General features: G+C 55.4%; 1 protein-coding gene across 6 annotated transcripts in view; it reads right to left on the bottom strand.

Annotated features, from left to right (window-relative positions):
* Positions 1-2,154: 2,154 nt before the first annotated feature.
* The window catches only part of PNKD (PNKD metallo-beta-lactamase domain containing), a 60,190-nt gene continuing 47,117 nt past the window's right edge, over positions 2,155-15,227 (bottom strand). For 3 of the 6 annotated variants that reach the window (XM_086719608.1, XM_086719612.1, XM_086719611.1), the window contains 8 exons: positions 8,341-8,456; positions 8,091-8,221; positions 7,415-7,473; positions 6,598-6,690; positions 6,091-6,254; positions 5,278-5,364; positions 4,223-4,338; positions 2,155-3,984 (listed from right to left, as the gene is read on the bottom strand). In XM_086719608.1, coding sequence (XP_086575734.1) covers positions 3,811-3,984; positions 4,223-4,338; positions 5,278-5,364; positions 6,091-6,254; positions 6,598-6,690; positions 7,415-7,473; positions 8,091-8,221; positions 8,341-8,456 — 940 coding nt within the window. In that variant the 3' untranslated portion in view covers positions 2,155-3,810. The remainder of the gene's footprint in view (positions 3,985-4,222; positions 4,339-5,277; positions 5,365-6,090; positions 6,255-6,597; positions 6,691-7,414; positions 7,474-8,090; positions 8,222-8,340; positions 8,457-15,227) is intronic. The other 3 variants (XM_086719609.1, XM_086719613.1, XM_086719610.1) reach the window with 2 other exon arrangements.

The raw sequence follows: 15,227 nt of genomic DNA, 5'->3' as shown, positions 1-15,227 counted from the left end.
CACAGAGCTTAATGTGGGGCCTGAACCGCTGAACCGTGAGATCATGACCTGAACTGAAACAGAGAGTCAGACACTTATTGAGCCATCCAGGTGCCCTAACTTGCTGGTTATTTTTAAAACTACATATTCAAATACCTTTGTGGCCACGTACCTATGCTCTTCTATACAAGTAATTATCGCACCAGGAATCTGATGTACCATTTACCAAAGTGACTTCATATACCTTTTCTCATCTGACTCTCCTAATAGCCTCTAGTAAGTGGGACTGTCGGTGAAGATTTATGATTGTGCTGCCTTGCCTCATTTCTGGTACGAGTCCCTATTACTTTGGGGGACATTTTCCACACAGGGCACCTTTCAGTTGGGTCTGACACTGCCCTTCCGAGTGTGGTCATGTGACCTAACCTGGCAGTGAGAGGGGCCCTTCCCCCTAACTCCTACGATTGGTTCCCAATGAAACTCAGTCCCTGGGACTACCGGAGGTTCTGCTAAATTTGATGAACTAGTGGCCTGGAAGCCTAGCACTTAAAGATAGAGATGATCTTTCCACTGCAGGGAGAAAGCCTGGCAGAGAAGGGTACCAATACAGAAGAAAACTGAGCTGAATGATAAAACTGCCCTTTGACTCTGTGGATCCAGCCATGACTGAAGTCACCGTGACATAATCCCACACTTCTTTTTTTTTTTTTTTTTTTTATTTATATATGAAATTTATTGTCAAACTGGTTTCCATACAACACCCAGTGCTCATCCCAAAAGGTGCCCTCCTCAATACCCATCACCCACCCTCCCCTCCCTCCCACCCCCCATCAACCCTCAGTTTGCTCTCAGTTCTCAACAGTCTCTTATGCTTTGGCTCTCTCCCACTCTAACCTCTTTTTTTTCCTTCCCCTCCCCCATGGGTTCCTGTTAAGTAATCCCACACTTCTTAATTTCACCAGCTGATAAATTTTCCTCTTAGTTTTAAGCTCCTAAGTGTTGAGTATGTCCCTTGCACCTGAAAGGGTTCTGACTCCTTCAAGGTTGTCATCTCTATGGAAAGTGGAGAAACCGAGGTCATGGAAGGGAAATTTGCCCAAGGTCACTTGGATGTTGAATGACAGAACTGGGAATGGAGCCGGAGTCCCTAAGGCTGGTGGCACCCGCTCTCTTGCAAGCAAAGGGCAGGCAGCGTGGTTGTTGCCGGTCAGTTCCAGCACCTTGAAAAGCACGTGCCATCTGTCATTCAGGGTGATGCCCCAGTGGGAGGGTCACCCAAGGCTCTACAGAAATGTTTTGCCAGCCCCAGAGAACTGTCGCCAAGTGCCCCTGAAGCTGGGCTTCCCCAAAGAGACCTGGCCCTGGGGGCTTGCCCGTTCAAGACAGGAGTGATCCAGAGACAACCACAGAACACAGAGAACTTCCCTTCTTCAGGAAGGTGAGGACCATGGCCCCTTCCTCCCTGCCCACCCTAAGCGCAGTCCTGGTCCAGGACAGGGAGGCCAGTGCCAAAGTCCCTAGCTTGGGGTGAGGGGCGCCTAAGAGGGGAGGCCGAATTGTGGCCAGGTGTGGGAAAACCATGCCTTGGTCTGGCCCCGAGGAAATGTGGAACTAAGCTGGTACTTCCCAGTCGTCAGGCATGTCAGGGCCACCTTGCAGAGTTCTGCCATGCCCACAATGCCACCTGGACTTTGTTCCTCTTTCGTGAGTTGAAAACTGTGGTCACTTTGTGGGAAAAAAATAAAAGAAATTAAAAAAAGAAAAGAAAAGAAAACTGCTATCACTCGCCAAAAACATTGGCCTCAAAGGTAAATACAATGAAAACACAACCATGGTGTTAACGTTTAACTCAAGATGGTTGACGGACGGTGCTGACCTGGAGTCTGACTTTGCTAGAACGCGTCAAGAGGGGCTGGCACCAAGGCCTTGCCCCTCAGTGCTATTCCTCTCCCTCGCTGCCAGTGGTGCACCTGTGCCTCTCAAGCTCTGGAAAACACTAAGGGAAGCACATTGTAATCCCGAACAAGTGCACACGAGCCACGGGAGCATGTATTTATAGCACTGTTTCCGGCCAAGGCTCTTGGAGAGCAGTAACTCCAAGTTAGCAGACCTGTGACTGAGACGGGAAAGTGGGACCAGCCATAAAGACGATCTCACTGAGTGACCAAGCCCTGGTTAAATTATTCATTCATCCAAGATTTATTGAGCGCCTACTGTGTGCTAGGCACCGTGCTAGGCGCAGAAATACAGAGATGCATTAAGATACAGTCCATGCCCTGAAAGGTTCACAGTCTAGAAGGGGAGACAAACATGTAAACAAGTAAAATACAGTGTGATAACTGCCACGAGAGAAGCATTTACAAAGAGCAGAGGTAGCCTGGAGGGCAAGGGGCATGGGGGATGTCTTCCCGGAGGAGGGGGCCTTTGAGGGGGATTGTGAGAGATGAATGGGTGTTTGCCAGGCAGACAAGGCCGGAGGGGCAGGGGAAAGGCATTCCAGTCTGAAGAAACAGCATGAGCGAAGGCACAGAGGCATGAAACTGCATGTCTTGGGGGACAGGGAACTCTATTCTGGTGGTATTGCTAGAGTTGGTACCAGAGGCTGTGGCTGGAGAGGGAGGCAGAGGAGGGACGCTGAGGAGAAGCTGAAGGGAGGGGTCTTCTTGGAGTCTCAGCAGAGGTGAGCGGAGCCCGAGGGAAGGCTTGCACACAGGAAGCGAAGGCTCCTGGTTGACCCGAGGTATGCCCGCTCGAGGACCTTATGGTTCCTCTCTTTGGCTCCAGAAGGACTTGGACTAGAGACCAGAGGAGAGGCTGAGCTGCAGGGAAGGGCCCAGGCCTGGGGTCCTGGAAGCCACCACTCCGACAGCAGTCTGCTCCCGGACTTCTGACTTCTGCGCTCTGCTGCGCAGACTCCCACCCCCAGCCAGGGTGGGACCAAGGATCAAATGAGAAATGACATGGGGATGTTCTTGGCAAACTGCAGAGGGCCAGATGAATAATGTCTTTATAACTAAAAGCAGAGCGGGACTGAGAGGATAAAGAAGGAGTTAGAGCAAGGCAGAAGTTCCTAAGAACAAGGACCGTCAGGAGAAAACTGCCGTGGCCGTGGCCGGGCCGGAAGATGGCTTTCTCTCCCCTGGAAAGGGGAGTCCTTTGGGCCCCAGGCAGGGGCGGAGGCCTGCTGCACACGGAGCCTTCCAGTTTCCGTGGCAACCAGGACCCTCCCTTTTCCAGGCTGTAGGGGAGTCACTGAGGCCGAGATTGTCCAGACAGCCAGACTTCCAGCCCTTTCATCTTTCCCAGAAATGGCTGTTTGAAAAATGCTTTTGTGGGGGGGGGGGGGGAGAGGAGGGGCGGGGGGTGGGGAGGCTTGGGGAGGAGAGCCAGTGTCTCAGGACACCAGAGCCCAGCTCCCCCTCTGAGTGACCGCTTTTCCAAGGCACCACACCTCAGGCCACTTTGGGGGACCGTCTTTCCCAACCCTGGATGGGAGAAGGGGGAAGATGACCCCTCACTGCCCGGGCAGGAACAGGGCAGGAGAGGAGGCGCCCTCCCAGCTGGCTCTGGAGATGTCCCAAGGCTCCGCCTTTCCTCTCGCCCCGGATAACTCAGCCTCACCCGGTGGGGTCTCCAAGCCTTCCACCAGCCTCCTCCTCCTCGGTCTCACGTCCTCATCACCTCGACCCTCCTCCCCTGACAGTGCTGGGACTGATGCCCGCCGTGGGCGCCGGTGGAGGTGGCGGGTGGTAGCGATGAGAGGGATGGTGTGGTGCGGGCGACGGGTGGCCTCCCCGCCGCGGGGGGCGGGCTGGGATGGGGTGGGGGCTGTCACTTGCTCTTGTGCAGGTCCTTCAGCCGGCGGAGCTTCTCCAGGAGCTCGGCCCGGGAGTAGCTGTCGTCCCCAGTGGGGCCCGGGCCTGGCCCCAGGGCCTCCTGCAGCACCAGGCAGTGGGTCCTCAGGAATGGGTTGTAGGAGCGCTCTTCTCCCAGGGTGGATGGGCACTGTGGGACGAGAGGCACCAGGTTGAGCGGAGAGAATCTGGAAAATAGACCCAGTCAAGGAAGCCTCCCCCACCCCCTACCCTGTCTCAGGGTCCAGGAGGCCTCGCTTGAAGGCCTGTGAACGGAGCTCCCCCCTCCCCCGTCAGAGCTCTGGGGAGGGGCCTGCAGGCCCCAGCTCAGCAGAGAGGGGCTCCTGCTGGGGAGTGCCCTCGGGCCCCTCCTGGACCCAAGCCCCCACCGTGCTCTTGCGCTCCATCCGCTGCCTCTGCACCCACTGCATCTTCCTCTCCCGGGCCAAGTTCTCGGGCTCGACCACACCCGCAAAGCCCAGGTTCTCCTCCGCGTACTCGTGACCTGAGGACCACCACGGGGGCAGAGAGCAGGACACACAGAGATTGGTGGTGGGGTCAGAGAATGTCCTCCCTACCCACCGGCCTCTGGGTACCTGACAACCAGGGGGAGGCGTGGCCCTTCCAGGAAAGCCCCAGCCACACGGAGCTGCTTCTCTGAATGTGGGCACAGGTCAGCCATGAGTGAAGGGGCAGAAGCAGTTCATGGGGGAAAACCACCAGACCTGGAGCCGGGGGACCTGCATCCTAGCCCTGACTCTGCCCCTGCCCAGCTGTGCAACCTCAGCCAAATCGTGGCACCTCTCTGAGCCACAATTTTCTCATTTGGCAAGTGGAAAAAACAAACTATAATGCTACTAGAACACAGATGTGTCCCCGGTGCTTAGAACAGAGCCTGGCACATGTTAGGTGTTCAATAAAGCACTTGTCAAATGAATGGATGGATAAATATATGGTTTGAGGATTAATTGACATGTTAGTGATGCGTTTTAGAAACTATGGATATCCGATGTGTGTGTGTGTGTGTGTGTGTGTGTGTGTGTGTGTGTAGGGACATGCGGTGTCTGTATGGATGGACAAATGGACATTCAACGTACATGCACGGGGAGTATAGATCTGGATGCGTGCAGAGTAGATTCACTGACTTCTCCGATAAGCAAAGGCTATTTTCTGTTCTAGGCTCTAGCTATAAAATATCAGCCATGTCTCTGAGATGCACCAGGGCCTACAGGGCTCCCAGGAGGCAGAGGGCTGGCTGTCAGGGGCAGTTAGTGTGAGAAGCAGAGGCATTCAGAGCCAGTGCTCCAAAATGAAGGGCGCTCTGCCCTGACTGCTAGAATTGGCTCCCCGGAGCCATCAGAGGTGGAGTTGCGTCACCTCCGGGCCCGAAGCTGGGTGGGCTGGGACTCTAGGGGAGTGAGGGAGGAGTGGAGGGGCACCTCACCGGGCCACAGCAGAGTGTCATCCCCCAGCCCCAGCACCGTGTCCAGGGAGCTCAGCATGGTCTCTGCAGTGCCCTCGAAGGTCCGTCCTGGTGAGGGTCGGCGGGTATGTTACAAGATACAAGGAGAACACAGCTTGGCGTAAGTAAGAGGGGTGGGGACCAGCTTGCAGAGCTGGGACTGGCCAGCAGCCCTAGCCTTGCCCCTGCCATACCCACTCCCCCAGGCTTCCGTGCCGTTCTTCCCACTGGATGCTGAGCCCACATATTCACTCCCCAACCAGACCTGTTTGAAGCCTCTGTTGCATATACTGACATGTGGGTGGGGAGGGGGTACAGAACCTTCAGGCTGAGTTCTAAGGGCCCCAAGCACAGCTGGTGTGGGGTTGCGCTTTTCCACGGAGCACTTTTTTCTTTGCCAGTGCTGCCCTTTGAGACTCCGCGCAGCCTGGGACTGTGGTCCTCCCCCACCCACGGTTTACCCTCTCATTTGGAGGTTTTCCACTTTTTGTAACCCAGTCTCTCCAGTGACTGTAGCAGAGAACTAGGCTCCATGGTGGAAACAAATACCCTGTGAGGTCTGTACTCAGTTACCGGTGTTGTCTCATTCTGTCCATCCCCTGTAGGAAGTTGTGAAGGTATTAAAAAAAAGGGGGGGGGGGCTAATACAGATGGGAGTAACTGTCAAGGCAATATCTGTGCTAAAACCAAAGTTTTAATGCACTGCATGGGACTGTGGCTGTCCTTGGGTCCCTGTCCTGACCTCTCCCCCTCCTTTCTGGCCCCTCCTCCTGCTTCCCTTTTGGGGGAACTCACCACAGCCAGAGAGGAAGAGCAGGTCCCCTGAGAAGAGGCAGGAGGGACCCTTGTAGGGCTCCCCATCCAGCAGGTAGACCAGATGGCCTTGCGTGTGTCCAGGGGTGGCCAGGGCCCGGATCTGGAGCCGTCCCACGCTAACTACATCTTGATGACACAGGGGACTGAGAAGCAAGGCAATAGCGGAGAGAAGGTACTAGAGCTTGGGATGTGCTGCTCCTTGTCCCACCCTAAGCCCAAGGAGCTTCCACACCAAAGAGGGAAGGCACCCACGATGCCCAGGGCTTCAGATCCAAACCCTCGCCTCTTCCTCTTTTGGGGACCATGGCTGGATGAGTTGGGGGGTGGGTAGTGCCAGTCTTCAGATGGGCTCTGATCTGCCCTCTAAGGGTCAGGAAGGGCATCAGCAAAGACCCAACTGCTGGCAGTCCTGCGATCCTCGACTGAAGGGGGGGGTGTGGGAAAGGGCCCACGGAAGGACCATCCACCCTGGGGTCAGGGACTTACTGGGTGAGGTAGGGGATGCCGTCCTGAGGGCTCCCATACACCCGACAGTCCTGGTGCCGCCGGCTGAGGTCACGGTTCCCTCCACTGTGGTCCCTGTGGGATGGCAGAGACAGGCAGGGACTCTGAGGGGCAATGGTACTGGGCCTCCTTGCCTTCCTCTTTCCAGATCTCCAGGCCTTTGGGCACTGATCCCCGGGCTTCTGAAGTGAGCCAAGCTGTCCACACCTCTAGACCTTTGCTCAAGCTGTTCCCCTGCTCAGAAGGTCATCCCCGCGACTTGCCACCCCTCCCTTCTGTCACCCAGCCAATGCCAACTGATCTTTCTGGCCTCTCTCAGCTCCAGGGTCATCAGCCTCTAGTCTCTCCAAGTGGACCTGGTCACACTTCACCAAGTGCCCCCCACCTCCTGCACCTTGTGCCAAGTGCCACCCAAATGTTTGTCATCGTTGCACACTGTCATGTGGGGCTGTCTCCCCCACTGGACTATAATCTGCTTGAGGAAAGAACTCACGAGGTCTGCCCACGTCCCAAGCACAGCAGGCATCTACTACATGCCCACGGAATGAGAGATAAATGCCTGCCCTGCCCTCCTCTAGGGCTTTAGGAGTCTGATAAGTGCAGGGTGGGAGACCCACCCTTTCCCTCCTTCTCTGCTGATGCCCTGGTGGCTTTAGGAAGAAGGTGGGTGCCCGCTCATCCTGACTCCCGGCCCCCCAGACCAGCCTGTCCTCCCTAGGCCCAGTCCCAAACAAGCCCGCTGGGGCCAGGGTCGGCCAGGGAAGGTCATCCGTACCCAGATGCCACCCCAGTCCCTTACCAGTGCTTGTGAGTGCAGAGGATGGCAACCAAATCAACGCCCTCCTTTTCAATGGAAGCCTGGGGGAGAGAGAGGAGGTACTGAGACTGAGGAGTGGTGTGCAGAGAGGGACAGGGGTGCAGGTGCTGGCTGCAGAGGGGGCAGCAGGGAGGATGAGGGACAGGGAGGTGATGGAGCTAGAGGATGAGAGGATGAGAGGAGCTACAGGATGAGAGAGCTAGAGGATGGAGCTAGGGGGAGGGGGGAAGCTGAGACTGAGCAAGGGCAATGGGGGGAGGGTGGGGAGGTGGAGACCCGAGGTGCGTAAACACACAGATATAGCCACATACAGCGAAATCAGAAATGGGAAGGAAAGATGGAGAGATCCAGACACTGACAGACACAGATGAGGAGAGAAGAAAGACGGTCCGAAAGGGGCCACAGAGAGTGAGAGACAGGAGAAACCTCAGACCATGGTCCTGAGTCAGCATCCCTCTCCCTGTGGCTCAGATCCCCCACGGCTGTCCTCCCCCCATCCCAGCCATGCCCTGGACCCTGGCCCTTAACCCCGCTGTGGTTGTGGGGGTCTATGTGTGAGGGCATGTGCAAGGGGACACATTCCACTGGCAGAGGGATCAGAGTCAGCCCCTCTCTAGTGACACCAGGTACCCCTGCCCCCCACCGCCCCTCCCCTCACCTGTACAGCCTGAGGGTCAGAGGGGTCCACAACCACAGCCAGCCGGGCCTGGGTGTCGATGATGAGGTAGCTGTAGTTGTCTGAGAGGACGGGGATGGGAAGCACCTTCACTCCTGGGGGACAGAGATGGGCTGTGGACAGGGTGACGCGTAGGGAGCCCAGCAGCCAGGGGCGTGTGATGGGGCATAGGCAGGGAGGGTGGGTGGGCACAGCCTGGGGCGATGGTGGCCCCGGGGCAGCCAGAGCTCACCGTTGAAGAGACGGGGCTGGGTTCTAGAGTGGCCTTTGGGGTAGCGATTCCGAGCCCTGCGCAGCTGCTGGCGGTAGAAGAGGTACCCGAGCCAGGTGCGGGTGTACAGGCTGTACCTGCGGGGCGGGATGTCTGTGCTCAGCCCCGCCCCTGCACGTGGGCGTGGGGCCCTCGGAGATGCCCAGGTCCCACGTGTCCACTCCCTTGGCCACGCCCCCCCCAAGTCAGCGCACCGCTACCATTATCGTGTGCCTACTGTCTGCCCTGCTCAGTACACTGCCGTGATGGACACACCCCGAGCCCCAGGCCCATCAGGGGCGATGTGAGCTGAGGGATTCACAGAGGGGACTCAGAGGGGACTCAGAGGGGAGGGGGTTATTCCACGAGAAGGGTGGACGTGTTAGGAAGCTGAAATGAGGTGTAAAAAGTGTTTCCGGAGAGCAGTGGTGCATCACAATCACGCCTGGGAGTTAAAACAGATTCTTTGCCCCATCCTCAGCCTTCGGGACTCAGCAGGTCTGGGGCGGGGCCTGGGAATTTGCATTTCTAACAAGCTCCAGGTGATGCTTGTTGCTGCTGGTCCAGGGACCAAACCTGGAGAGCCACTGGGGTAGAGGAAACAACAGGCCAGGCCCAGAGGCGGCAGACAGCAGCGCGCTCTCCTTTGCGGAACTATAGAAAGTTCTGTCTGGCTGTCTGGTGGAGGAAGCAGGGAGAGGTAGGCTGGACGGTCTGACCACACTCCCTCCCCCCTCCCGCCACGATTTCAGGCCATCCCACGCGCTGCACAGAGAAAGGAAAAGGTGACAAGTCAGCACAAATAACAGAGGGGACTTGTGAGTGACAGAGGCCTCCAAACACAGGACACGGGCAGGCAGGGCAAGCTTCACGGGCGTGTGACCTGTGCGGTCATCTAGGGCCCCTGCGCTCGGCTTAGCGCTCCGTGGTCACCATCTTGAAGCTCTTCATGATTTTTTCTTAGAACTTGTGTCCTGCAAGTGAAGCCTGACAAGGGAACAGGCGGTGGGTGGAGGAGATGACAGAGCACGTGTGCGCTCTGTCCCGACTGCCCCGCACCCACACCGCGTGCGCGGTGCCCACAGCCCGGGCTTCTGGTGCATCCGTCATGGTGGGCATTCGGACTCCAAGTGGTTACAAGGTGAGTACACACCTATGACTAAGGGGCACACCGGCTGGCCCGGGAGGCCACACCCTGGCCCAAACCAGAATTGGCTTTAAATGCAGAAGGAAGTTAGTGGCATTCTAAGAAACGCCAATGACCAAGAAGCCCTGTCCATCCTTTCTCACTCGTGTTATTACCCTGTATGATCCGACCACTTACGCTGTAAAAGATGCTACAGAAGGAAAAGGAAAGAGGGTAACCTATCTGTCCCATCTTTTCTGTCCTCCCTCGCTCCTGAGTGAGCTGAAGGCCAACAGAGCTGGCAGAATGCGTGTGTGTCAAAAGGGATAGAAACAGGTAACTTCGTTTTGTGTGGCATTTTCCACTGCTCGGGTAAGAACAAAACACATTATCTGCGTACATGCTAAGAAATGTGAATTACGTAGTTTCAGTGATTTCATATGACTTAAATGTCATTTAAGACTAAGGCAAAAGGCAAAATTCATGTTAACGACTCAGATTTTTAATTTCTCTTTACCTAGAATGACATTAAGTAGCAAACTAAAAATATGAGGACAGGTCAAAAGAGAAATTGTAGAAGAAAGGAAAAGCTTATTATATTTTAGTAGCTTTCATGGCACCTTTTTCCTGCTCTTTGAACAAAAGGCTCCAAATTCCATTTTACATCAGGCCCTGCAAATAATGTGAGCAGCCCAGCCGGCTCAGATCGAGCCACCTGGAGCTGTCCCACATGCTGGCCTCTCTGAAGGGAACATGGAAGTAGGCTGGGGTGGTCAGGTGCTGGGAGGGCGGTGGGGGCTTCCAAAAGCCTCTGTGCCAATGTTTAGGGTTGCACAGCAAGTCAGAAGAGGGGCAGAGATTCTGGCTGATTAAGCCTGGGACAGAGAGGTCGAGGTACAGGGTGGGGGGTCGATAATGCACCCTAAATCTCTACAGAGATTTGCTGTGTTTCTGTTGGGGTGGTGGGGGCAGGGGCAGCCGCTCTTCAGGCCCCCCTTTGGGAAGAGCTGGCTGATTTGCATACACGTGTTTCAAAAACCAAGCAGGTTTCCTCGATTTTGCCAGAGTTTGATCATTGCGATCCCTGCTCTGGGTACCCACACACGTGTGCAGGTTGGGATTTGGATACACCACGGGAGGGTCTGGCCATGCTTTCTGTGTCTGGATGTGCAGTTTTCATAGGCCCCCCTCCGTTGTGCTTTCAAATCAGCTCCAGCCGCTTCACACTTCTATGCATTCAACCATGGTTAGTGAGACCTTTGCTCTTAGCCTGCTTTGGGCGCACAGTGAGTAAGGCAGAGTCACCGCCCTCTAGCAGCTTATATTCTAGTGGGACAGACAGGAGAATAAAGACATGTCAAGTGAAAGTGACAAAATAAAACCGGGCAACAGAACAGAGAATGATGACATCAAGGGAAGGCCTCTCTGGAGGGTAACATTTCCAAGAAGTGAGGGAGCATGCTGTGTCAGAATGTGGGGAAGGCTCACCCAGAACTGGACAGACCGGAAGTGTAAAAGTCCCCAGAGGGAGGAAGGGAGCCAGCTGGCAGGGGCTGCTGATTCTCTGTGCCCAACGAGAGAGGATTGGTTGGGACAACGTAAATAGAAAAAGAATGTCAGTGAGACAACTGGAAAGATTTCAGTAAGGTCTGGAGGGTAGTTAAAGAGTTTCTATGGGTGTCAATTTCTTGGTTCTGCTCATTGTCTGTGGTTATGGAAGACGTCATATTCAGGGGAGCAGGGTGAGAGGTGTATAGGAATCCCGTGAGCTATTTTTGCAAGTCTGAAATTATTTCAAAGTGAAAACTTACAAAATAATAAATCAGGGAATAAAATCACCCTTTCCTCTGTGCCCCGACACCACCTTGCATCTGTGCTTGGAGTCCTGTTCCTGACTTCATTTCTTCCTACTTAGGCTTATGGAAAGCGTGGGGGCCCTGGGTTCCAGTCATGGTTTGGCTCCCTCAGCCCAGTGTCCTTGGGCAAGTTATTGGTCTCTTAGATTGGGCTCCTCATCTATAAAGTGGTGATACCATGACTTATTTAGTTCCGCGGGGCTGTGTGAAAATTCAGTGACATGAGACAAGATAACAAATGTTAACAGTCGGTCAAGGGCCTGGTGGGGGGAAGGCTCAGCAACTGTCGCTTCCTTCCCGAATTCAGCCGGGCACCCCTCACAGCTGTTAGAACGTGGTTGTCCACATTTGGGAGGGACCTGATAAATGTTCCCTTGTCTTCCTTATTGGATGCTTATTATATGTGCTTGATTTCCCAGCGAAGTTCAAGATCCACAAAGGGAGGGACTGTGCCCTGAGAGGCTGCCGTGAACAAGGCCGCTTTCTTTCATTTACTCTTTTCAGCAACTATTTCCTGCACGTGCTGGACATGGTGCAGACAGCGGAGAGCAAGGCAGGGCCCTGCCAACATAGAGAGGGGAGTGGCCAACTGACACCAACCCAGGAAACAAATCAATCGCAAGCAGCTGGTGGTGGAAGAGGGCAGCAGAGGGCAGCCCGTCTTACTGGAGACAGGGTGCTCAGGGAAGGCCTGTCTCTTCTCTGAGGGTCACAAATGAGCTGGGAATGGAAATCAGAGAGGGAGTGTGGACTGTCTGGGCGATGCAGCAGCACTAAGGCCCCGAAGCAAGCAGGAGTGGGGCATGTTCTGGGAGTTGCCAGGAGGTCTCGGAGTCTGTAGGCAGGGCCAGAGGGATGGAGAGTGCCAGGGGAGGGGTCAGAGGGGTGGGCAGGGCCAGGCAGTGGAAGGGGGCAGGAAACTGCTGGTGGTTTTTATTTTTTTTAATGTTTATTTATTTATTTTGAGAGACAGCGAGTGGGGAGAGGGAGAGGGGCAGAGAGAGAGGGAGACAGAATCCCAAACGGGGGGGGGGGGGTTGGGGGGGGTTGGGGGGGAGGGCTCTGCACCATCAGCAGGGAGGCCGATGCAGAGCTCGAACCCACAAACTGTGAGATCATGACCTGAACCGAAATCAAGAGTTGGACGCTTAACCGATTGAGCCACCCAGGTACCCCAATTGCTGGTGGTTCTTAAAGCGGGGAGGCACACGCTCTGACTTCCCTTTCTGGGAGCTTGCCGGCCTGCAGTGTTGGAGGGAGCCATTTAAGGGAGCAGGGTTGAGGAGTGGGGAGATGGAGAAAGTTGGGAACGGACACCAGGCCTGAGATCTGTGCCCTGCTTGGCTGTGGGGGAGAGGGACAAGGTGGCCCTTATGGGCCTGAGTCTAGATCACTGTCCAGAGCAGGGGAAGGACCTGGGGTGGGGGCAAGGACCTAGTGACTGCTGGGATCCTGTCCTCAGGCCTGCTCTTCCCCTGACAGTGACCCCCACGTGACTCTCTCCAGTCCCAGAGCTGTGGCTTCTTCTTCATCTGCCTCCTGTGCTGGCTGGGTGTCATCATCACCGGGGTCTGAAACCATGCTCATCAGCCCCTCCCGCTATGTCTTCTCTCTCTGGGAAAGGCCCCGTCATCTTCCCAGTGGCACAGCTTAGGCCACCATTTCACCCTGTCCCTGCCACATGCTACCAAAACAGAACCCTCTCAGTTTTGCTCCCCCCAACCCCAAGACGGGCTGCCCCAGGGAACAGGCCCCAGAAGCTCTTCACAAGGCCCGTACGAAAGCCTCCTTTCCTCAGCTCTCTGCCTCTGAACCAAACCGTAAACCACTGGAAAAATGTAAGTTCCTAAAACGCCACCTTTGAAAGAGTTCTGCTCCTGCTCAAAAGCCTTCGCTGGCTCCCCACTGGTGACAGGAGAGTGTCACCACACGATCATCCGGAGCACCAGGTCTCACTCAACGTGCACAAAGCTCAAACACACAGCATTAAACTAACAGGCATACTGTAGGGAAAACAGACAATCTGACAATAGTTATTAAAAATGCCGAAGCACACCAAACCATTATCTGTACTGTTTGGGGATACAGATAGATGTATGTAGTCAGAGAATAAAGGCATCTGAGCGTATGGTCAACGTGCAGGTTAGCAGGCTTTCTTCGGAGGCAGGAAGGAAGTAGGCTGCGGGGGTGGCCACAGGGACTTCACAGTGTCAGTAATATTTTGTTCCTTAAGCTGGGCGGTGGGGGTGGAGGTTGTTATATTATCCATCTTCTTTTGAATGCCTGAAATAACTCATTAAATTTTCAAGCTACCATCCTGCCTCAGCTCCGGCAGGTCTCTGGCCTCGAGTACCCTCCAGGCCTCCTCCTCTTACTGGAATCCTAAGTATCCTTCAGGACTCTGCTCAAACCCACCCTGATTACCCCAGCAGAAAGCCACTTTCCTCTGCTCCATCTAGAACATTCAGCTTCACCCCCCATCACCCCACCCCCAACCCTGGGGGTGGCAGGAGCTGAGCCCCTCAGTGGCAGGGACCTTATCGACTTCTATCCGGTGTCTAATCAGTGAGTGCCATGCATGGGGGAGGCAGACTTGGCTGGTGACCCAGCCTGCTCCTCGTGTCTCCTCCGGACCCCCCTGGGAGGCCCCCTGCACTAGTAGAGCACAGAACTGGCACTCAGAAAATGCTAGCTGAGTGCCCAGGAAAGGCTGGGGTGGGGTGGGGGTGGGGGGTGGAGGGGGCAAACATCCAGGTGTTAAAGTGACCGGAACGGAAGGTGTTCCTTCAGCTCAGTGGGCCCCAGGCCCAGCTGTGGACCCTGTGAAGCCCAGTGGGGGCTTGTGGGGCCCAAGTTTCAACCACCTCTGCCCCTCCCCCGCTCCCCCACCTGCCTCTCAAGTCCTCCCCTCCCCCTGCTGCACCCAAACACCTGGCCAAGCAAGGTGCTCTGAGAAGCGGGTCACTGGACCCAAGGACACGGGTGGGCTGTGTCACAAGGCACAAAATCCCAGCTGCCCAGACCCTGGGGTCTGGACCCAGGGCCCCTGAATGGAGGAGCTGGAGGAAGCACTGGATGGGGGTCTGCACAGGCAGGTTAACTATTGTCAGATCATCTGTTTTCCCCACAGTGTGTCTGTCAGTTTAACGTTGTGTGTTTGAGCTCTGGAGCTTACTGGTCCATTCTTCCCCAACGTCACCTCAGGGCAGCCCAAGCTGAGTGAGGTGCCTCCCATCAATCGCCTCCAGTCGGCCTCCAAGCGACCTGGAGGCAGCTGCTACCAATCTTCCATTTCATAGACAAGGACACTGAAGCCCAGAAAGGTGGGGAGGGGGCCACCCATGATCACACCAAGGCCAGCGGTGGGGCACAGATTCATCCCCGGCAGCCTGATCCTGGAGTACACACCCTTGACCGCTAGAATCCGCACCCCCCCCAAACCCAAATCAGGGGGAAGAATGACATGAGTAGGCCTGAACTATTTTGGGGCAGACCCAACGCCTCTGAGGGCCTCTGCTGACAAAATTGCCACTTTAGGGTCACTTTCAGTGACCCAGACACACAACCCAGGATCTGGCCACTGGAACCTCTTGGATCCCTGGTTTTAGCCTTTTTGAGACTCAGACTTGGGCCGAACTTATTACATGTGTGGCATTTTACCCATGAATGCAGAGGGTCCGAGACCCCATAGGCCTCAGGGTAAGACACTCTAAACTGGAGAATCCTGAAGGCCCCTTTCAAATCTCGACTGATTCCTAATCCTGGATGTATGACTGGGTTGATGGTTCCATGGGTGGCATCATGCACCAGATGCAGAAGAGTGGGAAGGCAGAACAGACCCTGGGCAGGAAATGTGAAGCAGTTACTGGGAAGAACCAGTCCTATCT

The sequence above is a fragment of the Puma concolor genome, chromosome C1 (genome assembly GCF_028749965.1).
Source record: "Puma concolor isolate L17-30 chromosome C1, mPumCon1.1.hap2, whole genome shotgun sequence".
In the NCBI taxonomy this organism is placed as follows: Eukaryota; Metazoa; Chordata; class Mammalia; order Carnivora; family Felidae; genus Puma; species Puma concolor.
The sequence above is the reverse complement of the archived record's forward strand: the minus strand, read 5'-3'. Positions and strand labels throughout refer to the sequence as shown.